The sequence below is a fragment of the Camellia sinensis genome, chromosome 2, assembly GCF_055761805.1.
Source record: "Camellia sinensis isolate YWXY chromosome 2, ASM5576180v1, whole genome shotgun sequence".
In the NCBI taxonomy this organism is placed as follows: Eukaryota; Viridiplantae; Streptophyta; class Magnoliopsida; order Ericales; family Theaceae; genus Camellia; species Camellia sinensis.
In genome coordinates this window covers 168,600,834-168,628,173 of record NC_138962.1, presented here as the reverse complement: position 1 = coordinate 168,628,173, position 27,340 = coordinate 168,600,834, and the positions used below count along the sequence as shown (strand labels likewise).

The 27,340-nt window shown below is 31.1% G+C and overlaps 1 protein-coding gene, 1 long non-coding RNA gene and 1 pseudogene across 2 annotated transcripts; all 3 read left to right on the top strand.

The window, feature by feature from the left end:
* The first annotated feature begins 313 nt into the window (after positions 1-313).
* Positions 314-1,012, top strand: LOC145819229 (uncharacterized). Its single transcript, XM_082913191.1, has one exon. It carries the CDS (start codon positions 314-316, stop codon positions 1,010-1,012), a length of 699 nt encoding a protein of 232 aa, XP_082769317.1.
* A 13,997-nt stretch (positions 1,013-15,009) lies between these two features.
* Positions 15,010-18,750, top strand: LOC145820445 (uncharacterized). Its single transcript, XR_014362008.1, has 3 exons — positions 15,010-15,500; positions 17,629-18,069; positions 18,530-18,750. It is a non-coding gene; the product is annotated as an uncharacterized LOC145820445 (long non-coding RNA).
* Positions 18,751-23,711: 4,961 nt separating this feature from the next.
* On the top strand, positions 23,712-26,906 carry LOC145819228 (uncharacterized; annotated as a pseudogene).
* Positions 26,907-27,340: the final 434 nt, after the last annotated feature.

Below are 27,340 nucleotides of genomic sequence, written 5' to 3'. Positions count from 1 at the left end.
AGCTATTGATAAATTCTTTACAAGTGACAAACAAATAGAACAATCAGTTGAAGACTTGAATATTGAAGAATTTGAAACTTTGGTGAATAATGAGAATGAAAATTTGGTGGATAACGAGAATGAAAATTTGGTCGATGAAGAAAGAAATGGGGAATTTGGAAGTATAGAAGCCAATCAAGATGATGAGATGAATACGGAATGTGAGCATTCAAATATAGATGATCCAGGGACTTGGAAAATAATTGACCAGAATTTATGAGATTTTTTAGTCGAAAAAGGTCTTGTGAGAAGAAATTGTGAGTTCAACTTCCCTATGGATGATTCTTCTAGGCATAGGCATTTCTCACCTGTTCATTACATTTGGCATTTACCAAATGGAGAAAAATTTGATAGGACATGGTTGATATACTCGAAACTTTTAGATAGAGTATTTTGCTTTTGTTGTAAGTTGTTTAAGCTAGAGGAAAATAAGACTCAATTGGCTACCGAAGGATTTAAAGACTGGAGAAATATTGGTGAGAGACTTAAAGGCCATGAAAGTGGTAACGAGCACATTACTTGCATGAGCAAATGGATTGAGTTGGAGGAAAGATTGGGAAAGCATCAAACAATAGATAAAAGTATACAAGAACAAGATAACAAAGAAAGAGAGCACTTGAGATGGGTTTTATTGATGATAATTGTAGTTGTGAAAACACTTGCCAAGAATAATTTGCCTTTTCGTGGAAGCCATGAGAAGATTTATGAAGAGAGCAATGGACTTTTTTTAAGCATAATTGAAATAATTCGCGAGTTTGATCCAACGATGGAACAACACTTGCGGCAGATAGAAAAGGGTGAGATTCATTACCATTATTTGAGTCACAAAATTCAAAATGAGGTGATACAAATGTTGGCCAGGGAAGTCAAAAGTGCAATTTTGTCGATAATCAGACTAGCAAAATACTTTTCGGTCATACTTGATTGTACACCGGATATAAGCCATCAAGAACAAATGTCTCTTGTTGTGTGATGCGTGGATGTTTCAACAAGTCCAATTAAAGTGAAAGAGTTTTTTTTCGAATTCTTGAATGTGGATGATACATCGGGGATGGGACTTTTTGATAAACTTCAAGAAGCATTAGTTAACCTTCAACTTGATATTGGTGACTTAAGAGGGCAAGGATATGACAATGGCTCTAACATGAAAGGCAAAAACAAAGGTGTTCAACCAAGAGTACTTCAAGTAAATCCTAGAGCATTCTATACGCTGTGTGGTTGTCATAGTCTTAACCTTGTGCTTTGTGATATGGCCAACTCTTGCTCTGAAGGCAAAACTTTTTTTGGTGTGGTACAACGCATATATGTATTGCTTTCATCTTCCGTTCAACATTGGGCAATTTTAAAAGATAATTAGATTGCATTACTAATAGAACAAATTATTAATATGGAGAACTAAAGATTAGAACTCATCTTTGTAAACTAAATATTGAAAAATTTAAGAACAAATGATAAGAAAAAAAGAAACCGAAGCCTACACTAGACAGTTTCCTTAAAACAGATTCACCGCCCAATAGATGCTGGAGGTACGTTGACCTCTGTCTCCCAGGATATGATGGTCAAAACCAGCTAATACAGAAGCACATTCTGAATAGCTTCGGTGAACTTGACAATGGACATACTCTCTCTAACAAGAACCAAGAAGAGGCAACCAAAAAAAGATAGGAAAAAAAAATTGGTGTAAAAAACTATCTCCAACTTTTTATCTCAAAACATCATCTCCTTTTTCCATCAAACATCTCTCCAAAATTATTCTCCCAAGTTGGAGGAGAAAGGCCTCTATTTATACAAGTAGGAGAATCCCTAGCCATGAAGGCTATACATCAGTAGGGCTATCAAATGCCATTAACCAAGGCCATCAACTCTAGTCATTAGGACTAGAGTTACAAAGGTTGAAAGCCTATGGCCACTAATATGGTTATAGCAGTTCTGGTTCAGACCCAACCCATTCGTTATTCTAGACTCGGATTTCATGGCTTCGTATTGTTATTCATGTCTCTTTCCCCTATGCTTTCTTGAGTGTGGCTATCGGGTTGTATTGATTGCGTTTGGAATAGGTTGGTAGCTTGGTTTTTAGACTTTTGTTGCCAAGGATTTTACTCCTCCACTTGAGCGGCCATTCTTGTGCTCGAGCAGGCTTTGTGAATTTTCAGTACTTTTACATGTCTGCAAAACTACTGAGAGAATGTATTTTGCACTCGTACGGTGTTTCCCACGCTCAAGCTATCGTGCGCTCGAGCAGCCATTCTTGAGCTCGAGGGATGCACTACAACAATAAAGGTCTATGGTGACAAAAACGCGTGACGAAAAAATAGTTCGTCTCCAAATATACATGTTTTAGTGATGAAAATAAGATTTCGCCTCCAATTGTACTATTTTTAGAGACGAAAACCAAATTTTGTCACCAAATGCTTAAAATCAAATAAAACAATAGGTGACGAAAATTTTATTCGTCTCTAAATTTTATTTTTTGTCACAAAACAATTTCCCGCCCTTCGAAAATTTGGTGGAAGATTTGGCGCCATTTTGGAGATGAAATTTGTCATCACCATTGTAAAAAAATTTAGAGAGGAAATAATTTCGTCTCCAAATGTATTATTTTTAGAGAGGAAAACCAAATTTCGTCACCAAATGCTTAAAATCAATAAAAAAATACAAGAAATCTAGGCTATTGTGACAAAATTTGGTGACGAATTTTTTTTTATCTTAAAATTTAAGCCAAAGATGACGAAATATTAATTTTGTCGTTTGTTTTAATTTTTCTCAAAAGTATAGGAGACGAAAACAAAATTTCGTGTGCAAAAATGAGGCGCCAATTTCATTTGCATTGGCGCAAATTATTTTAGCTCATTAGAGACGAACATTTTTGTCACAAAATATATTTTTTTTTTGTGACGAACGTAATTCGTCGCCAATAAATTCCATACCTATTAAAAGATGTCGTTGCATATTTCCATTTATTAGGCGACAAATATATTTTTGCCTGGGAATGATAAGTTAAGGAAGACGAAAATATTTCGTCACCAATAAACACTCCATCATGCAGACAATATCATTTCATCTTTCTATTAAATAGGCGACAAATATATTTTTGTTTCAGAAGAATAAGTTGTGGGAGACGAAAATATTTCGTCACTAATAAATTCTAATTGATTGCGTGACAAATATATTTTTCATCTCATAAAGTTAAGTTGTGGAAGACAAAAATATTTCATCACCAATAATAAATTCTTTGTTCTGGTATTGAAGGATACAAAAATATTTTATCACTAATCATTTCTCTTTATTAAAATGCCATGGTTTTGTGTTTCGAAGCATTGAAACGGTGACCCCAAGAGATACACTCTGACGCTTATCACTCATTTTCATGTACACGGACCTTGAAGTCATGACCCAAGAAGACACTTTCTACAAACCCTCATTTCTCTCTCGCACTTGAGTCTACTCCTCTCTCACAAGTATTGAAGTTGTGACTCAAGAAGACACTCTATAAACCATTTCTTCTATTTCGTGCAAAAGCCCCTCTCTTCTGTCTCACACTTAAGCCCTTCGTGCATGCCAGCATTGAAGCTATTATCCAATAAGGCACCCTATGTATGCAAGCACTTTTTCTCATTGTCTGAACCAACTCTACCCTTTCGGTCTAGAACACCCATTTCTGAAAAATCAAAGGTCAAAACCTCTCTCCACAAAAAAAAAAAAAAAGAAAGATAATTAATGTAGCTATTTTTTTTGTGAGAAAAAATACAGAGAAACAAATAATAAAAAATTTGTAATTTTCAAAATTAATAGAAAACATTATCTTGTTTAGTATGGAGTTTTCAATAATTAATTTTTAAAATTTGGTGATAAAATTTATTTTCGTTTTAGAATGTAACCCAAACATGACCAAATATTACTTTTTTCGTTTCTTTTAATTCTTCTCAAAACTGTAGGAGACGAAAAAATAAATTCATCAGAAAAAAAAAGAGGCTCCAATTTTTTTTCTTGTTGGCGCCAATTATTTTAGCTCATTGGAGACAAACATTTTTGTCACAAATTTTAAAGTTTTTTGAGACAAAAGGAATTCGTCACCATTAAATTCGAAACTTATTAGACGATGTCGTTTCGTTTTCTTATTTATTTGGTGACAAATATATTTTTTGGCTGGGAAGGATAAGTTATGGGAGACAAAAATATTTTCGTCACCAATAAACTCTTCATGCTCATTTTATCTTTTTGTTAATTAGGCGACAAACATATTTTTGTCTCGGAAGGATATGTTTTGGGAGACGAAAATATTTCGTTGTTAATAAATTCTTCATGTGTCGTGTTGCATTTTGAGTGATTGTGCGATGAATATATTTTCGTCTCATAAGGTTAAGTTGAAGGAGACAAAAATATTTCATCACCAATAAATTCTTCATCCCCACACAACGTTGTTTTTGTATTTTTGTTGATTAGGCAACGAACATATGAGTTTGAGACGAAAATATTTTATCACTAATTATTTCTCTTTATTAAAATGTCGTTAGAAACTAAGAGATCACTCTCACCTTAATCACTTACTTTCACACACACACAAATACTAAAATCGTGACCCGAAAAGACACCCTCTACAAACCCTCATTTCTATCTCGCACTTGAGTCTCCTCTCTCACAAGTATTGAAGCTGTGACTCAAGAAAACAATCTCTATAAACCATCTATTCTATTTCGCACTGAAGCTCCTCTATTCTCGCCGTTTGTGCATGCAAACATTATTATTCAAGAAGACATTTTGTGCAAAGCTATTATTCTTTCTCATAGTAAACCCCTGACCACAATATGAAAATAATAATAATAATAATTAAACAAGGAAACAAAATACAAGAAATCTAGGCTATTGTCACAAAATTTGGTGACGAAATTTTTTTTTGTCTTAAAATTTAACCCAAAGATGATAAAATATTAATTTTGTCGTTTGTTTTATTTTTCTCAAACGTATAGGAGACGAAAACAAAATTCATCTGCAAAATTTAGGCGCCAATTTCATTTGCTTTGGCGCGAATTATTTTAGCTGATTGGAGACGAACATTTTTGTCACAATATATATATTTTTTGCGACGAACGTAATTCGTCACCAATAAATTTCTAACCTATTAAACGATGTCGTTGCATATTTCCATTTATTAGGCAACAAATATATTTCTGTCTAGGAATGAGAAGTTATGGAAGATGAATATATTTCGTCACCAATAAACACTCCATCATGCAAACGATGTCGTTTCATCTTACTATTAAATGGGCAACAAATATATTTTTGTCTTGGAAGAATAAGTTGTGGGAGATGAAAATATTTAGTCACTAATAAATTCTAATTGATTGCACAACGAATATATTTTTCGTCTCATAAGGTTATGTTGTGGAAGACAAAAATATTTCATCACCAATAATAAATTCTCTGTTCTTGTATTTAAGAAGACAAAAATATTTTTTCACTAATTATTTCTCTTTATTAATATGCTATGGTTTTGTGTTTCGGAGCACTAAAACCGTGACCCCAAGAGACATACTCTGACCCTTATCACTCATTTTCATGTGCACGGACACTCAAGTCGTGACCTAAGAAGACACTTCCTACAAACCCTCATTTCTCTCTCGCACTTGAGCCTACTCCTCTTTCACAAGTATTGAAGTCGTGAAGCAAGAAGACACTCTGTAAACCATTTCTTCTATTTTCGCACTAAAGCCCCTCTCATACGTCTCACACTTAAGCCCTTCATGCATACCAGTATTGAAGCTATTATACAAGAAGGCACCCTATGCAAAACCGACTATTCTTGCTCATAGTGAAGGCGCCTCTTGCATAAGCACTTTTTCTTATTGTCTGAACCAACTTTACCCTTTCCGTCTAGAACACCCATTTTAGAAAAATCGCAGGTCAAAACCCCTCTCCACAAAAAAAAAAAAAAAAAAAAAAGAAGAAGAAGAAGAAGAAGATAATTAATGTAGTTATTTTTTTTTTGTGAGAAAAAAAAAACAGAGGAAAAATTAATAATAATTTTTTAATTTTCAAATTAATAGAAAACATTACCTTGTTTAGTATGGAGTTTTCAATAATTTATTTTTAATTTTTAATCTATATTTTTTTAGTGAACATTTTTTAATATTATAACATTTTGTTCTTTTTTTTTTTTTTAACTTTTTAAATCCCTTTAATTTAGATGAGAGCAAATTGCAGCAGTTGTCCCGGTACTTTGGTCCTTGTGTCATATAAATGGTATGTGCCATATCTATATCTATCTATCTATCTATTTATCGATCTATATCTATCTATCTATATCTATATCTATCTATCGATCTATATCTATATATATATATATCTATACTATATATTAAGCAAAATGGGGTTTTTGACCCTAAGCCTTGTGGGAGCTCCAATCTCCCAATCTAAATTTTCTGATTTTTTGATTTAAAAAAAAAAAAAACCTTAACATTTATTAACTTCTCCCAACCCCCAAGTCTTACTCTCATAATAACACTTTAATGCATTAAGAACAAGTATAAAAAAAAAATCTTTAAAATCCAACACATATGAATTCCTTGAAAAGTCCCAACATATATGATTATTATCCCTCATAATAACACTTTAATGCATTAAGAACAAGCATAAAAAAAAAATTTCTTGAAAAGTCCAACACATCTATACTATATATTAAGCAAAAGAGGGTTTTTAACCCACAAGCTTTGTGGGAGCTCCAATATCCCAATCCTAATTTTCTAATTTTTTGATTTAAAAAAAAAAAACTCAGTATTTATTAATTCCTTCCAATCCCTATGCCTTTTGGGAGATTTGGTCAAAACTCCCTCATAATTAAACTTTAATGCATTAAAGACCAGCATAAACAAAATTCCTTGAAAATTTCAACACATCTATCTATCTATTTTATATTATCTATATCTATATATCATCTATCTATCTATATCTATATATCTATCTATCTATCTATACTATATATTAAGCAAAAGGAGATTTTTAACCCATAAGTCTTGTATGAGCTCCAATATCTCAATCCTTATTTTCTAATTTTTTGATTTAAAAAAAAAACTCAGTATTTATTAATTTCTCTCAATCCCCATGCCTTTTGGGAGATTTGGTTAAAAGCCCTTCATAATTATTTAATCGTTTTATCTACTATTTTAATGGTTCTTCTTTACAATTATTTTTTTTATTATGAAAAAAATACGATTGTAATTAGATAACATAAAAATATTTGTGATTTGTATGATTGAAGTTATCTCATTTTTTGATGTATTTGGTCTAACCAAAAAAAAAATTATAATTTGTATTTGGTTTAGCAATTTCTTCTTTTGTGTACTATTTTAATAGTTCTTTTAATGGTTCTTTTGATTGAAATTATCTCCTTTTGTGATTTTTAAAAAAAAAAATTTATAATTTGATTTTTTAATATGATTGAAATTAGATAAATATAAATACTCACAAAGAGAAAAATGTGATTGTAATTAGTTCAACAGTTTTTTTTTTAATGTGATTGTAGTTAGTTCAATAATTCTTTTTTTTAATGAGATTGTATTGTGATTAGTTTTATGGTTCTTTTTTTTCATTTGTTTTTTTTTTATTATGAGAAAAATGTGATGTGATTGTAGTTTGTTCAATAGTTCTATTTTTTAATGTGATTGTATTATAGTTAGTTCAATGGTTCCTTTTTTTTCATTTACTTTTTTTTATTATGAGAAAAATTTGATGCGATTGTAGTTTGTTCAATATTTTTTTAATGTGATTTAATTGTTTTATTTACTGTTTTAATGGTTCTTCTTTACAATTATTTTTTTTTATTATGAAAAAAATATGATTGTAGTTAGATAGTATAAAAATATTTGTGATTTGTATGATTGAAGTTATCTCCTTTTTTTATTTATATTTGGTCTAGCTAAAAAAAAATTATAATTTGATTTTTTAATATGATTGAAGTTAGATAAATATAAACACTCACAAAGAGAAAAATGTGATTGTAGTTAGTTTAACGGTTCTTTTTTTTAATATGATTATAGTTAGTTCAATGGTTCTTTTTTTTTAATGTGATTGTATTGTAATTAGTTTAATGGTTCTTTTTTTTTCATTTATATTTTTTTATTATGGGAAAAATGTGATGTGATTGTAGTTTGTTCAATGATTTTTTTTTTTTTAATGTGATTGTATTGTAGTTAGTTCAATGGTTCTTTTTTTTCATTTATTTTTTTTATTATGAGAAAAATGTGATGTGATTGTAGTTTGTTCAATGATTTTTTTTTTTAACGTGATTGAATCGTTTTATTTACTGCTTTAATGGTTCTTCTTTATAATTACTTTTTTATTATGAAAAAAAATATGATTATAGTTAGATAGCATAAAAATATTTGTGATTTGTATGATTGAAGTTATCTCATTTTTTTTTTTATTTGTATTTGGTCTAGCCAAAAAAAATTATAATTTGATTTTTTAATATGATTGAAGTTAGATAAATATAAACACTCACAAAGATAAAAATGTGATTGTAGTTAGTTCAACGGTTATTTTTTTTAAATGTGGATTGGTCAGAAGAATGTCTATACATTTCAGAAGGTTAAAAAAAAAAAATGTAAGTATAACATTTTTACTTTATAACATTTTATAAATACATAATATATGTATTGTTCATTAATTATAATACTAAGCCTTTGTTTGGCAATGACTTTTTTAGTTGGATTTTTGGCTTTTTTGACTTTTTTAGCCTGAGACTTTTTTGTTTGTTTGGTATTCTTGATTGGATTTTTGGCTTTTTAGCTTTGGAATAGTGGATTTTTTTTGGGTCTTTTTGTGATTTTTGACTTTCTGTGATTTTTTGAATTTTTTTTGTCTTTTTGTGATTATTTAACCAAATATGATAATCAAACACAACCTAACCATCATGTTGACAATGCAGGAATGCTGATGGAATACTCACAACAATTTAGATTTTAGTTATTTTTTTGTTTTGCTTATTCAGTGAATTTCGAACAAATGTAATAAATTCTTATTTTTATTACTTTAATTATACAATGTCAATATTTTCTTTTAAAATTACATATATTTTATGCTAACAATTTATAAATATGTTTGACATAATATAAATAGTTTTTTTTTTTAAATTTAATCTCATGCATAGCACGAGTGATATGCTAGTATGATTATTATCAAAATATTAAATTTAATATAATATAATAAAAAAAGACATTTAATTCCTTGAAAAGTCTAACACATATGATTATTATCAAAATATTAAACTTTAATATAATATAAAAAAGGGAAAAAAAAAGACATCTAAAAAAAAAAAAAGAAGACATTTAAAAATCGCATCTATACTATATATTAAGCAAAAGGGGGTTTTTAACCACAAGCCTTGTGGGAGCTCCAATCTCCCAATCTAAATTTTCTGATTTTTTGATTTAAAAAAAAAAAAACCTTAACATTTATTAACTTCTCCCAACCCCCAAGTCTTACTCTCATAATAACACTTTAATGCATTAAGAACAAGTATAAAAAAAAATTCTTTAAAATCCAACACATATGAATTCCTTGAAAAGTCCCAACATATATGATTATTATTCCTCATAATAACACTTTAATGCATTAAGAACAAGCATAAAAAAAAATTTCTTGAAAAGTCCAACACATACGATTATTATCAAAATATTAAATTTAATATAATATAATAAAAAAAGACATTTAATTCCTTGAAAAGTCTAACACATATGATTATTATCAAAATATTAAACTTTAATATAATATAAAAAAGGCAAAAAAAAGACATCTAAAAAAAAAAAAGAAGACATTTAAAAATCGCAATTCACATATATAGATAATTGTAAACACAATTATCTAAAGAAAATGGGGTTTTTAACCTACAAGCCTTGTGGGAGCTCTAATATCTTAATACTAATTTTCTAATTTTTTGATTAAAAAAAAAAAAAACTCAGCATTTGTTAATTTCTTCCAATCCCCATGCCTTTTGGGAGATTTGGTCAAAACCCCCTCATAATTAAACTTTAATGCATTAAAGACCAGCATAAAAAATATTCCTTGAAAATTTCAACACATCTATCTATCTATATTATATTATCTATATCTATATCTACATCTATCTATCTATATCTATATCTATACTATATATTAAGCAAAAGGGGATTGTTAACCCCAAGCCTTCTGGGAGCTTCAATATCTCAATCTGAATTTTTTAAATTTTTTATTAAAAAAAAAAACTCAGCATTTATTAATTTGGTCAAAATTTCCTGATCAGCATTTATTAACTTTTTTCAATCCACATGTCTTTGCACATGCCTGCATTTATTGATTTGGCCAAAATCCCCTAATCAGCATTTAATCCCCTCATACAAATAATTATAGATACAATCTGTGGATAGTTACTGCAATACCTTTTTCAACTTCTCTCGTACACTATGGTTAGTGATAAGATTGTTAAATTATTTTTATAAAAAATCTTAAAAAACATAATTTATATATTAAAAAAATCTAAAACAAATATAAATATCTATAATTATCCCGTGCATAGCACGGGTGATAGGCTAGTATATATATTAAGGAAAAGGGGGTTTCTAACCCCCCAAGCCTTATGGAAGCTCCAATATCCCAATCTAAATTTCCTATTTTTTTTTTTAAAAAAAAAACACCCTTAACATCTATTAACTTCTCCCAACCTCAAGCCTTACCCTCCTAATAATACTTTAATGAATTAAGAACAAGTATAAAAAAAAAAATCATTGAAAAGTCCAACACATGAATTCCTTGAAAAGTCCCAACACATATGATTATTATCCCTCATAATAACACTTTAATACATTAAGAACAAGCATAAAAAAAAATTCCTTGAAAAATCCAACACATATGATTGTTATCAAAATATTAAACTTTAATACATAAAAAAAGAAGACATTTAATTCCTTGAAAAGTCCAACACATATGATTATTATCAAAATATTAAACTTTAATATAATATAAAAAAGAAAAAAAAACATTTAAAAAAAAAGACATTTAAAAATCACAATTCACATATATAGATAATTGTAAACACAACTCGTGCGAATATTTACATTGGTGATATAAATATTTACATTGACGGTATTAACATTTACATCAATATATTACATTGGCAATTCACATATACAGATAATCACAATTTTATTATTATTATTATTATTATTATTATTATTATTATTATTATTATTATTATTATTATTATTATTATTATCTATATCTATATATTATATAAAGAAAAGGGGGTTTCTAACCCACAAGTTTTGAGGGAGCTTCAATATCCCAATCCTAATTTTCTAATTTTTTGATTTAAAAAAATAAATAACGTTAGCATTTTTTGATAACTATATTTGGGTAACTATATCATTCATAAGATTTATTGAAATATAAGAAAATAATGTGACTAAATGGAACACAAGTAGCTGAAAAGAGATTTATAAAAAAGTGCCCTCACTTCACTTCATATTTAATAATAAATTGTATATTTGTCTTAATTTTTTGATTTAAAAAAATAAAAATAAAAAAACTCAAAACATAGTAATTTCTTCCAAGTCTTTTTGACTTCTTCCATAGATATCCTTTTTAATTTCTCTCATACCTATTTAATTATTTTAAAAATAATAATTATCCCCCCTTTTCAACTTCTCTCATACCTATTTAATTATTCTGTAAATAATAATTATCCCTTAATAAATGGATTTCAAATAGAAAGATAACAAAAATATTTCATAATCTCTCCATTGTAATTTCTCTCATCGAATTCCAAAAGAAAATTAAAATTTGCTTTCCATTACAATTGTTTTTTTTTCCATTATTATATTCATATTGTATTTTTAGTTATGGAATTAAAACCAAAAGAAATGTAACTTAAATTATTGAATTAATAACAGAAATATCATATCAATTATTGTTAAATATCACTTTACTTCATATTTAATAATAAATTGTATATTTGCCTTAATTATAACTTTTAAATTGGTATATTTTCATAACAAGAAGAGGTATATCATAACTAATGTAACCTCATTTAATTAGGCTTATTTCTTTTTTTATTACAAATTATCAAAATTGCACTAAATAGATTTATATATATATATATTAAATTTTTTTAAACTAATAATTTAAAAAGTTATAAACATAAAAATTAATTTATAAATTTCATGTATATCACAAGATAAAATATTAAATTAGTTCAATATATTTATAATAATTTTTTTTAATTTATAAAATCTCGTACATAGCACGGGTTACCACTAGTATCTCTATATTAAGGAAAAGGGGGTTTCTAACCCCCAAGCTTTGTGGGAGCTCCAATATCTCAATCTAAATTTCCTGATTTTTTGATTTAAAACTCAGCATTTATTGACTTCTCCCAACCCACTTTTTGACTTCTCCTATATCTACTCCTACGCCGTTTTTAACTTCTCCCATACACTATGGCTAGTGATGAGATTGTTAAATTATTTTTATAAAAAAATATTAAAAAAGGAACAAATGGTCAGTACCTAAGAGAAAAAGGAGGTTTCTAACCCTCAAGGCCTGTGGGAGCTCCAATATGCCAATCCCAATGTTCTAATTTTTTGTTTTTTTAAAAAAAAAAAATTAACTTCAGCATTTATTAACTTCTCTGAACCCACAAGACTTTTTTGACTTCTCTCATAATTACTACAGTACCTTTTCCAAAACAAATAATTTGTATATTAAAAAAAATCTATACTATATATTAAGTAAAAGGGGGTTTCTAACCCCCAAGGCCTGTGGGAGCTCCAATATGCCAATCCTAATGTTCTAACGTTTTGTTTTTTTTTTAAAAAAAAAATTAACTTCAGCATTTATTAACTTCTCTCAACCCACAAGACTTTTTTGACTTCTCTCATAATTACTATAGTACCTTTTCCAAAACAAATAATTTGTATATTAAAAAAAATTTGAAACAAATATAAATATCTATATCTATATCTATCTATTTATTTATATCTATCTCTAATCCATAAGTTTTGTGGGAGTTTCAATATCTGAACATTAATTTCTTAATATTTTTTTTTTTTTTGAAAAAAAAAACTTAGCACTTATTAAATTCTTCTAAGTCTTTTTAACTTCTCCAATTTACATACTCTTTTTAACTTTTCACATACGTATTGCAAACAGTGAGTCTCCTTTTTATTTTCTTCTGCTTGATTTCTCACTTCTGTATAAACCCTCACAAAGAGAAAAATGTGATTATAATTAGTTGAATGATTTTTTTTTTAAATGTGATTGTAGTTAGTTTAATAGTTTTTTTTTCATTTATTTATTTTATTATGGAAAAAATGTAATGTGATTGTAGTTTGTTCAATAGCTCTTTTTTTTAATATGATTGTTATAGTTAGTTCAATGGTTTTTTTCTTAAATGTTATTTAATCTTTTTATTTACTTTTTTAATTTTATTTTTAATATGATTGAAGTTAAATAAACATAAACACTCACAAAGAAAAAAATGTGATTGTAATGTGATGTGATTGTAGTTTGTTCAATGGCTCTTTTTTTTAATATAATTGTTGTAGTTAATTCAATGGTTTTTTTTTAATGTTATTTAATCTTTTTATTTACTATTTTATTTTTATTTTTAATATGATTGAAGTTAGATAAACATAAACACTCACAAAGAAAAAAATGTGATTGTAGTTAGTTCAATGGCTTTTTTTTTTTAATGTGATTTTAGTTAGTCAATGGTTCTTTTTATCATTTATTTATTTTTTTTATTATGAAAAAAATGTAATGTGATTGTAGTTTGTTCAATGGTTCTTTTTTTTTTCTAATGTGATTTAATATTTTATTTACTGTTTTAATGGTTTTTCTTGACAATTTTTTATGAAAAAAATATGATTTTAGTTAGATAGAATAAATATATTTGTGATTTGATTTAATTTTTTTCTGATTTGATTTTTAAAGTACCAATTATTGATAATGATTAGATTGTATTTTGAAAAAAAAAATTGTATTGATTTTTTTAACTCATTGTGTTTTTTGAAAAAAAATTATTGTGTTTTTTTAACTATCAATTCACTTAATTTGTGATTTGATTTTTAACACACTGTGTTTTTTGAAAAACAAAATGGATTATACTCATTAAGGTCACATCATGTACCAATTATTGATGATAATTAGATACTATTTTGACCCAAAAAAAAATTGTAATTGATCTTTTTAACTCACTATATGTTTTTTGAAAAATAAATTATTGTGTTGTTTTAATTATTGATGATGATTAGATAGCATTAAAAAAATTGTGATTTGTATAATTGAAATTATTTCCTTTTGTTTATAATTTTATTTTATAATATGATTGAAGTTAGATAAACATAAACACTCACAAAAAAGAAAAATGTGATTGTAGTTTGTTCAATGGTTTTAAATAATCTTTTTTATTTACTATTTTAATGGTTATTTTTTTCAATTATTTTTTTTATTATGAGAAAAATGTCATTGTAGTTAGATAGCATTAAAAAAATTGTGATTTGTATGATTAAAATTATTTCCTTTTGTTTATAATTTGATTTTTTAATATAATTGAAGTTAACTCACAAAAAAAAAATGTGATTGTAGTTTGTTCAATGGCTCTAAATAATCCCAATTTGAATTTTCTAAATTTTTTATTAAAAAAAAACACAACATTTATTGATTTGGTCAAAATTTCCTGATCAGCATTTATTAACTTTTTTCAATCCACATGTCTATTCACATGCCTGCATTTATTGATTTGGTCAAAATCCCTTGATTAGCATTCAAAATCCCCTCATACAAATAATTATAGATACAATCTGTGTATAGTTACTGCAGTACTTTTTTCAACTTTTCTCATACATTATGATTAGTGATAAGATTGTTAAATTATTTTTATAAAAAATCTTAAAAAAACATAATTTATATATTAAAAAAAATCTAAAAAAAATATAAATATTTATAATTATCCGTGCTATTCACAAATCCCTCTCTCTTTCAATCTCTCAAACCCTCATCCCATGGCTCCAAAACCCTTTCATCTTCGACATCCAAACTTGCCCCCACATCTTCTCCTCCATCTCCGACACCAAGGACCTCCAAATGGTTAACCTAACCCTCCGTGTCCTCTCTCGCCCCGAGTTCTCTCAACTCCCCCGAATCTTCCAAACCCTAGGCCTCGAATACGACGATAAAGTCCTTCCTTCGATCGGCAACGAAGTCCTCAAGGCCGTTGTCGTTCAATTCAACGCCGATCAGCTCCTCACCGAGTGTCCCAGCGTCTCTACATTGGTTCGCCAGGGCTTGGTTCGTCGTGCTAAGGATTTCAACTTCATTCTCGATGACGTTGCGATCATGCACTTATTGTATAGGGCTGAGTTCTCCAAGGCCGTGGAGCAGAAGTAAGTGGCACAGTAGGAGGCTGAGTTCTGCAAGGCCATGGAGCAGAAGTAGGTGTCACATGAATCTCTCTGTCTCTCTCTCTCTCTCTCACTCTATAAATACATCTGAATCGAACCTTTTCATTTGTGAATTGATCAAGTATTTTTATTCTATTTGATTCTTAATTGTTTTATATATCTATGCATAATATATTCGACTCTGTATGTACATCTAAATTTATGTCTTTTGAATTTTGGTGTTCTACTTCAAAATTAGCAAACCTATTTTATTGATTTTTATTTATGTATGCCTGTATTTTAGGTGTGATTGCAATATCCATACTATATACCCTTGCCTCTCTGTCTGCTTCAGCTAATACCAGTACCAAAAGTTAGCAGAAGGAACCAAAGATTAACAGCTACTAGATGATGACAAAAAGAACCCCAAAACAGAGAGCCATAACAAAAAGATACTCAACAGAGTTTAGAGAAATAAGTAATTTTAGTTAACCCAAACTTACTCCTTCAGTACCATTGGCATGACAGCTATCCAGATCCACATCTGTTTTTTGCATATCATTTTGAACATCTGCACTCTCCAAAATTTGATTGCGATGATTCTGCTCAATGGCATGATTCTGATCTGCATTAGCTGATTCTCCAATGCCATCAGTGACATCACCTGTTGTTTTACTCTACTTGTTCTTCTTTTTCTTTGTTTTACTTCTTCTTATTTTCATCATCCATTGCTGACCTTAGATTTCAACACCCAAAGCTCCTTTGATTGAATAAACTAAAATCTGTCAAAACCCACCAAAAGTTTCACTTCCATTACAAACAATATCCCAACTTTCTTACTTCCAACATGGAATTAAAATCATGCTCATCAAAATCAAAATACATTGACGCTTCAAAAATTGGATCTTCAATATTTGGAATAACTGAATTGGCATCAAAACAAGAAAGTGTATGAATAAATAACTGACCAATCAATCTAAAACAACCTCAATGCATTCACATTTCGGAGATCCAAAAACAATTCAAATCTAGGTGATAGAAATCTATAAAATTTGAACGTGTGATTGCAATATCCATACTATATACCTTATTTATTCATACAGGCATACATCTAAATTTATGTCTTTTGAATTTCTATATCTAAACGGTCCTACATTGGTTTTGCTGTTACCTCATGTGTACTTGAACTTGAAAGTCCTTTGCAAAAGTTTGAGTTGATTCCTAGTGCATCATGAAGCTTGGTGTAACACTATAGGTCTTTGAACATGTTTACCTTTGGCCTAAGCACAACTAAGTAAAAAATAATAGGACAAATGCTACTTAATCATCAAGTATATGACTGAACCTTGAAGTACACATGTCAAGTCAACGTTTAAAATTTTCATGAGGTTTCATTTAGCAGCATTGTTAGATTTGGTTCAACTTGGCTTACTAAAAAAAGTTACATTTGCTTGCAATTTTATACCTCTTACACAAGTGAAGTACTGAACTTCTATAAATGACTTCTTGGCTTTCTAGTACTACAATTAAAAAAAGAAAAAAAAAAAGAAAAAAAGAAAGAAAGAATACATGTGATGTGATGAAAATTGATTTAAAAGAACTGGATTTTTTTACATTTGTCTAATCTTTCTTTTCAAAAAAGAAAAAAATGAATGTTTTTAATCTAATCTAATCTAATCTAATCAATTTCCTATTCAAAAATCTTGGTTGGAGCAGTTTATTTATGACTTAAGCGGCTTATATATATATATATATATATATTTAAATCAATGTATAATTTTATTTTATTTGACAGGAATAACTTAAATAAATTAAAAAAGAGAAATGAATGTTTTTAATTTACACTTTTTGATTACCATTTTCTTAACTTATAAAAGAACTGCATCAAAACAGGTCCTAAATGACATAATTAAAAGGAGAAAAAAAGAAGAATAATACATGTGGTACCTTGTGTGCATGAGACATGTGTTCATGTTCCTATATGTAGCCAGTTTTAAAACACACATCATTAAGTTTTAGAGAGTTTCTTTATGATTTTAAGAGATTCAGGGCTATGTCATCATATTCCTTTTATATATTGTTTGATACTCTCGATATTATTACAGTGTGACCGATACTATTACATGTCTTGATACCACCATTTAAAACCATGCTACTTACTAACTCTATTCTTCTTCAGGCGTGGTGTTCGGCAAATGAGAATAGGATGGGCTGACGGCCCAGAATTTGTGACTCAGTGCCCAATTAGACTTGGAAAGAGCTACACTTATCTGTTCACAATTCAAGGCCAGGAAGGGACACTCTGGTGGCATGCCCAATGCTCGTGGCTGAGAGCCACAGTCTACGGTGCTCTGATTATTCACCCCAAAGAAGGTTCTTCCTACCCATTCCCCAAGCCCAAGCGTGAAACAACCCTTCTCTTAGGTACTGACCATGAGATGCAAATAGAGACACAAAAGGAACAAATACAAATGCAGAACAATAAAATAGAAGATCTTGAAGAGGGTAAGAAGAAGCAAGGGGAGATAATGGCTGATGTTGTCAACTTTTTGAGGACCAAAGGATTCACTGGACACTTTGGAAGTGGAGGGAACTCATCCACAAGTAGACATACTTCTTGGTAAAGTATATTAACTTTAATATAACAAATTTTATAAAAGAATACATGTTTGAAGAATTAGGAAGTAATGGAAACAAGCATATGACATCCAATTTGTACAGGTGCACATGATGTATAAATTGTGAATTAGTCTAAAAAATATATTTTTTTCTCTATACTTAAAGCTTGAAAAAAGGCTGTCGAAATGCTAAATTGTCACACAATTACAGATTTGTACAAGAACCAATAGAAACACCTTAGGAGGGACCAATATAAGTTGTATGAACTTACGGCACATTAATGGGATGCACCATTTGTGAATTAGCCTTAAAATTAATTTTTTGTTCTCATAATCTAAAAAAAAGTCTGTTACAGGGATAAATTGTATAATTGATCTAATTGTAAATTGATGAGTTACTAATGTTTTTAATCTTTTGTATAATTGATTTATTACTAAAACTTTTAATTTATTTTTTTGCAGATTGGATTGGGGTGGCATTTTTGACGTGCAACAATGATGTAATTTGTTTGAATGTTCATTTTTGTTTGATAAGGATACACATACAGTTACACTACTTATTGTTGGATTTTTGGTGGAATTGAACAAGTTATAACTTTTGGATATTTTGTGGATATTTCACTATTTTATTATATCAGGATGAAATTATTTGTAATGATGAATGTATATTTTCATTTTGTTAATTCGTAAATGTGTTGATAACAAGTTAGGTTAAGTTGTGATGGAATTGTTATATTCAACAGGTTTCAACATGAACAGGGTCATATTTGTTGAACTAAAATTTAAATTTTGATAAAATAGGTATATAATGTGGAAAAAAATATTATGAAATTATTGACAAAATTTTTCATCCCTAAAGAAGGTTTTTTTGTCTCTTGTTTGGCTTAGGTGGATGATTAATTTTGTCATAAATTCTTTATTTCGTCGCTAAATGAATTTTTCATGACAAAAAATATTGTCACATTTTGTCACTATTACCCTCAATGTGTGACGAATTTTTTTTGACATTATTTCATCATTTTTAATGATGAATTTGTTTTTATCTCTATTGGTAGCTTCTTTGACAAAAAATTTTCGTCTTCGTTTATATTAAATGTGACAAAATTATTTTGTCTCCATTTCTTATATTTATGACAAAATACTTTTGTCTCTAATTTCTCCTTTAATGACAAAATATTTTGTCGCTAATTACTTATAAGTATGTTCCCAACAGAGTGTATTGGAGACAAAAAAAATTCGTCACAAATTTATCATTTTTAATGATGAATTTGTTTTTGTCTCTATTGGTAGCTTCTTTGACAAATTTTTTTTGTCTTCGTTTATATTAAACGTGACAAAATTATTTCGTCTCTATTTCTTATATTTATGACAAAATACTTTTGTCTCTAATTTCTTCTTTAATGACAAAATATTTTGTCGCTAATTACTTGCAAGTATGTTCCCAACAGAGTGTATTGGAGACAAAAAAATTCGTCACAAATTTATCATTTTTAATGATGAATTTGTTTTTGTCTCTATTGGTAGCTTCTTTGACAAAAAATTTTCGTCTTCGTTTTTATTAAACGTGACAAAATTATTTCGTCTCTATTTCTTATATTTATGACGAAATACTTTTGTCTCTAATTTCTTCTTTAATGACAAAATATTTTGTCGCTAATTACTTACAAGTATGTTCCCAACAAAGTGTATTGGAGACAAAAAAATTCGTCACAAATTTATCATTTTCAATGACGAATTTTTTTTTTTCGTCTCTAAGACCCTTTAGCGACGACCCTTTGGAGACAAAATGGGTGACGAAAAATGTTCGTCGTAATTAGTTTGGGTGACGAAATATATACATTTTGGGACAAATTTGTTTCATCTTTAAATCCCAAATTTGTTGTAGTGATGGGCTTCTGTCTGCAAAACTGCTGGAAGTGTATATTCTACGCTCGAGCGTCACTTCTTCCGCTCAAGTGATAATGCTCTTTTTCATTATGTCTTGGTGCTCAAGCCTCACTTCTTGCGCTCGAGCGGTAATCATTTTTGTGTCTGATGCTCGAGCATCAACTCTTGCGCTCGAGCAGACTGTACGTATAACAGTTCGTAAAAGTCACTTTTTACATCACTTTTTCATCTTTCTCTCTCTCTAAAACTTTTCAAAACCCTAGATCTAGAGCTTCTCTCTCTAAAACTCACCCTCTCTCTACATTTTCACCTAGATTTATTGGTTTCTCTACCCGTGTGCCTTTGTTAAAAAGGTAGGGCATCTTAAGGGTTACATTTTCATCCAAATAGAGTTGGATTTCTTCCTTGCTTTGCTCGTCTTCCAGCTTTGAGGTAGGGATTTTCTATACTCCTATATGACTTTTAATTTAGTTATTTGTTTTGTATAAACACTATTGCAATTTTGGAGGATTTTGAACAAACTTAGGGTTTTGATTTTAAATCAAAAGAGGGGTTTACAAATGAATATATTGAAAATGGTTATGGGAGTGAATATGAGGTTATGTTGTAATAAAATAGTTGATTTTGATGCTTGGGTTGGATTTTGGAAGAAAATGGAGTTTGCCTTAAAATGTCTCAAATATTTTTTTTATTATAAATAAATGGTATTGGTTTTGGAAATGTGAAATTGGTTGGATGTTTATATAAATGGTGGAGTGGGATATGTATTATCTCTCACCTATGAAAATTTGGATAGTTTATCTATTTTTTTTTAGAGATTATATATCTGTTAAGAAATATGTGTTTTGGGCTATTGGTGAAAGATAGCTATGACTGTTGTAGAATTGTATAAGGATTAGGTGAATTGAAACTAATCTCTCATCCGTTGTCATTGAATATGACCACGTCTTTAATACATTGTAAATGTATGATGTTTTGGGAGAAAAAAAGGGATATACTCCATTGAATTAATGTGACAACCCCGACTCATGATTAACGCTAATTCATGATTAAGCATGCTAAGTAAATGATTAAGACGAAATCCTACATTAATTACATGAGTGTGTTGCTTTAAATGCATTTTTATCTGTTTGATATAGAAAGATCTGTTCATATTTTAATTTTGATTTGCGAATTGAAAGCCTTATCAGCAACCAATTCAGAAATTGACTTGTTTTATACGCTAATTAGAATTTATAAAATTTTATGATAGGTTTAATTGAAACTCGATTCGGAACGATTAAATTGGATTAATTTAACGTCATTTGATTAATCTTGTAATCTACTACGTAGTGAGTCATTTTATTAACCCCACTAGTTCAACTTTATGCCTATTTTCTCCCTAATTTGATGACCAAACGTGAGAGAGGGAGAGAGTAGGAAGATTTGGGCCCTAGACTTGAGAATTGAGTTCAAATAAGAGGAGTTGCTAGGAGAGAAGAAGAAACCTTGGGCATTTGATCATCTAGCTCAAGAATTTATCACCTAAGGTCCAAATTGAACATCCAAGGTAAGAAGTCAAGTTTCTAGTCTTGAATTTAAGTTGATTCATCTATGAATTCAAGTGAATTGAGCTATGAGATGTAAGAATTAAGCTTAAGAGGTAGGAAGGAAGATTAATCCATGCATGCATGTTCATTTCATTACATTTGGACCATGTTTGCTAAGAATTCTCTTATGTATGTCATACACTGAGCTTAATTGTAGGAAATCATCATGTTTTCTATCAATTTGTCAAGTTTGATCATGTTTTGAAGTGATGGAGTTCAAGAGAATTCATGCATGTTACATTCTTGAAACATTCATAAAGTTTAAGTTGAATTTGTGTATAATTGTCATGCTTTTAGGCTTTGATTTTATGAAATGATCTTTAAAACATGATGTGTTATGAGTTTTTAAGTGTTTTCCAGAATTTCGGCCCAAAAGGATGAGTTTTGGAATGTTGAATTCATGGTTTGAACTTTGGGAGAAAATCTGGAAAACCTAGAATTTTGCTTCCACGCTCGAGCGACCACCTTCATTTTCACACTTTCACTCGAGCGCAAGTTGCATGCTCTCAGAAGTTGCGTGTTTTAAAGCACGCTCGAGCGACAAGACTTGCGTTCGAGTGAGGACCTGTGTCTCATGCTAGAGCGACCGTCGAGCGGAGATTGCACCCAACCAGAATTTTTTCATATTTTGCAAACCGCTCGAGCGAAGGAGTGTGCGCTCGAGCGACCACTCACATTTAGTATGTTCGCTTGAGCGAAGAAAGCTACGCTCGAGCAAGACCCCTGCTCTCAGCAAGTTTTGAAAAATATTTTTAAGTACATTTTTGCATCCTCATTTCATCCTAGGCATTCCTAGGCCATGATTAAGACATCATAATGAGGATAATAAGGTAGAACCACACCAACACAAGGAGAAAGGACTAAGTTATCAATTCCGGGAGTATAATTTAGTGTGCATTCGTTCTGCTACTGTGTAGGTTTCGCACCCAAGAAAGCTGAATAGCCTGTTTACGGCCCTATTATTTGTGAGTAACAATGTTGTAAAGCTATGTTCAATTATCATTATTTTCTGAATAATTAACTGCACTCCTTTTTGAAATGATATTGTTTACTGAACGAATGTTTGTCCTATTTTATGAACTGTACTCGTGACATCCATAGCAACTGACCGTTACTGCTACTGTTACAGAGATCTCTGTCAGTTCCTATCCTAGGAACTACTGCTACTGTATTAATGACCATCAACTGACTGTTCGGTCTATTATGACCAACTGTACTGTTCTGCTATTGGATGTACCACGTATGACTGCTATGATTTCTAAATGACTGATATGACATGAAATATGAAACATTGATTGAATAACTGATCTACAGATGCAATTGACTATTTTAATTACTGAAAGGACATTCATTCTTAATCCATTTACACATTCGTTATTCACTGGGCTTTAGCTCACAGTTTATTATATATATATAGGCGGCCAGGCACCGGATCAAAGCTAGACGTGTCGACCCAAGTTCACGTTTTGTCAAGTCAGCCGCTGTGCCTCATAGCAAGGTTCCAAACCTACATGAGCCAAGGCTTTTTGGATGATATTATTCACCATTTTGCTAAGTGTAAAGAATGTCTAAGACCTTTGATTGTACAGTTTTGGATGATGGGGTTATGCCCCTATTTTGTATTTGCATTATTATTATAAGTGTTTGCGAATATGGCTATATGTGCGAAAGTTCTTTTTCTATTCAGGTCTTCACAGCTCATTGGACGATGTAGATTATTATTGATTGGCTTCTGCCAGCCCCTTTATATTATATTATTGTCATTATTGTTTAAACAGGCCTTCGGTAATCACGGATTACTGGCTGGTTAAGACACTAAACTTATAGGGGCAGGTTTGGCTCGTGACAGAGTGGTATCAGAGCACGAGTTATACTGCACACACGTGTCCAAATGAGCTATAGGGTGTCTTAGAAAAATAATAGGGCATTTCATAAGCATACATAAGTGTGTGTGGGTGTGATATATGCATATGAATAAACATATATGAATATGAAACCATCTTTCCTATGTTTATTATTACTGTATTGTATATAGTGCAATGAAGAATGCAAGAAATACTGATGAATCTGAATCATCTGAAATGAGAATTGCAAGATTGGAAAGAATGGTCGAATTATTGACCGAGGCACTAAGACAACAACAGAACCAATAGCTCTCACCCCCTCCAATGCAGCCAGAACCAAATGCCAATGATGATGTGATTGCTTTGACACAAAAGATTAACAAGATGAAGCCACCAACATTCCAGGGAGGTCTTGAGCCACTGAAGGCCGAAGCGTGGGTCTTAGAAACTGAGAAGTTGTTTGAAGTATTTCCATGTTCAAAAGCACATAAAGTGTTATTGGCTACTTTTACTTTACAAGAAGAGGCTAGACGGTGGTGGATGCTTATTCGTGATACAAACAATGCTATGACTTGGACCCAGTTTAAAGAAGCTTTTTATGAGAAATACTTCCCTCAGTGTGTCCGGGACCGTAAAGTGACTGAATTTGAACAACTGAAATAGGGCACCATGTCAGTAGCTGAATATGAATCTAAGTTCACTGAGCTCGCCCGATATGCACCACACATGGTGGATACCGACTATAAAAAGGCTAGGAAGTTTGAAGGTGGGCTTAATGTGGAAATACTCGACTGAATTAATGTCTTGAAACTACTCAAGTATGTGGATGCTCTTTATCGAGCAATTATAGCTGAGGCAAATGTTGCAGCATTGAAACAGACTAAGGCACTGGTGACTGAATGGCGGGGCAAGAGACAAAATCTCAGTTTCAAAAAGGGCCGGAACAACTGCTTAAATAAAAAGCAAAATACAGGATCAACAAGTAGCTCCAGTCAAGGAAACAATTCAATATCACCTTGTCCAGAATGTGGCAGAAGACATAAAGGGGTTTGCTACAAAATTTCTGGGGCATGTTACAGGTGTGGCAAGGTGGGCCACATGGTCAAAGATTGCCCACTCACATCTCGAGGCACTAGTAGGCCCGTAGCCAGTGCTGCAGCATCAACTGTTACACCAAAACCCAATCCCAAAGCTACCGGAAAGGAATCTTTGAGGCAAGGCTGGGTGTTTGCACTTGTACCAGGAGACGTGCAGAATACTGATGCAGTTGTGTCAGGTATACTCTCAATTTGTGCTCAAAATGCTTATATTCTGATTGATTCGAGGTCTACACACTCATTTGTCTCGCATTCTTTTTCACGAAAATTAAATAGACCACTGGAACCCATAAACTATTTATTAGCTATATCTTCACCTGCTAAGGGATCTATGACTTGTGCGTATATGTATCCTGCGTGTGAGATTGTTATTGGGGATGTGCTTTTATATGTTGATTTGCTACCTCTAAATCTTGATCATTTTGATGTAATTTTGGGAATGGACTGGTTAACAAAATATCATGCCTTCATTGACTATGTAACAAAGCAAGTTATCTTTCGTCCACCTGGATTGCCTGAATTTATGTTTAATGGAGTTGGTGTTATACCTCCGCTATACTTGATTTCATCTATGAAAGCATTTAAATTAATAAAAAGAGATGTAAGGGGTATCTATGTTGTGTACTGACTGTGCCTGCTGATGCTAAAGCTAATGTGAATAGTATTCCTATAGTCAGAGAATTCCCAGATGTTTTTCCAGATGATTTGCCAGGGGATCTGATTGACAGGGAGATTGAGTTCACTATTGAGGTGATACCGGGTACACAACCAATTTCCAAGGCTCTGTACAGAATAACACCTACTGAACTGAAAGAGTTGAAAACCCAGTTGAAAGAGTTGTTGGACAAAAAGTGTATCAGGCCTAGTACATCACCGTGGGGTGCTCCAGTTTTATTTGTGAAAAAGAAGGATGGTTCCTTACGGCTTTGTATTGACTACCATGAACTGAACAAAGTGACAGTGAAAAATAAGTACCCATTGCCTCGCATTGATGACTTATTTGACCAACTGCAAGGTGCTCAAGTCTTTTCCAAAATTGACCTTAGATCTGGATACCACCAATTAAAAGTCAAAGTTGAAGACATTGAAAAGACTGCTTTTCGAACAAGGTACGGACATTATGAATTTCTTGTTATGCCTTTCGGAGTTACTAATGCGCCTGCTGCATTTATGGATCTTATGAACAGAATTTTCAAACCGTTCCTCGATGAATTTGTGGTTGTTTTTATAGATGATATCTTGATTTATTCCAAGAGTAAGGAGGAACATGAACATCATTTGAGAATCGCTTTGCAGACCTTGAGAGAAAAGAAACTATATGCAAAACTAATAAAGCGTGAATTTTGGCTTGATAGTGTTATGTTTTTGGGGCATGTGATTAGTAAAGATGGCATTTCAGTTGATCCACAAAAGATTGAAGCAGTGGTGAATTAGCCTAAACCGACTAATGTTACTGAAGTTCGAAGTTTCTTGGGTTTAGCCGGGTACTACAGGAGATTTGTGAAAGATTTCTCCAAAATTGCTTTGCCTTTGACTCAGTTGACACAGAAAGGGGTACCATTTGACTGGACCAACCAAAGGGAATCAGCCTTTCAAGAATTGAAGACCCGACTTGTGACTGCACCGATTCTCACCTTACCCTCAGGTACGGATGGATTCACTATTTTTAGTGATGCTTCTTATAAGGGTTTGGGATGTGTATTGATGCAGAATGGTAAAGTCATTGCATATGCTTCCCGACAACTGAGGCCACATGAAAAGAATTATCCAACTCATGATTTGGAGCTTGCTGTAGTATTATTTGCATTGAAAATTTGGCGCCACTACTTGTATGGGGCGACATGTGAAGTGTACACAGACCACAAGAACTTAAAATATTTCTTTACACAGAAAGAGTTGAACATAAGACAGCAGAGATGGTTAGAATTGATAAAAGACTATGACTTGCAAATTTTGTACCATCCGGGGAAAGCTAACACCGTTGCTGATGCACTTAGTCAGAAATCAATTGGGAATTTGGCTTGCTTACTCACCGGGCAAAAAGAACTACTACGTGACCTTGGGTACCGAATTGAGATTGAGTAGTGCATACCATCCTCAGACAGATGGCCAATCAAAAAGAACAATCCAAACTCTAGAGGACTTATTGCGTATGTGTGTGCTTGATTTCCAAGGGAATTGGGAAAGTCACTTGCCTTTAGCTGAATTTGCCTACAACAATAGTTTTCATTCGAGTATTGGTATGGCGCCTTTTGAGGCCTTATATGGCAGAAAATGTCGGTCACCTATTTGTTGGGCAGAAGTTGGAGATGGACCTTTACTTGGGCTTGAGATGGTGCATGAAACAACAGAAAATGTGAAATTAATTCAACAAAGATTGAAAACTGCACAGAGTCGACAAAAAAGCTATGCGGACGTATGAAGATGAGACAGGGAATATAAAGTGGGGGATCATATTTTATTAAAGTAACACCAATGAAGGGACAGACTCGCTTTGAAACTAAGGGCAAGCTAGCACCAATGTATGTTGGGCCGTATGAAATCATTGAAAGGATTAATCCAGTGGCATACCAAGTAGCACTCCCTCCCGAGATGGAACATATGCATAATGTCTTTCATGTGTCGATGTTGCGGGACTACCTCCGGAATCCTTTTCACGTTATTGAGCCTACCCATGTGGTATTGAGTGACGACTACACTTATAAAGAACGGCCTATTCAGATTGTAAACCAACGAATCAAGAAGTTGAGAAATAAAGAAATCCCGTTAGTCAAAGTGGATTGGCAAAACCATGGTGCCGTTTACGCAACTTAGGAAAGGAAAGACGACATGATGAAAAGATATCCGGAATTGTTT

Coding starts and splice junctions, on each gene's coding strand:
- LOC145819229 (XM_082913191.1), top strand. CDS start 314: ATGGATGATTCTTCTAGGCATAGGCATTTCTCACCTGTTCATTACATT.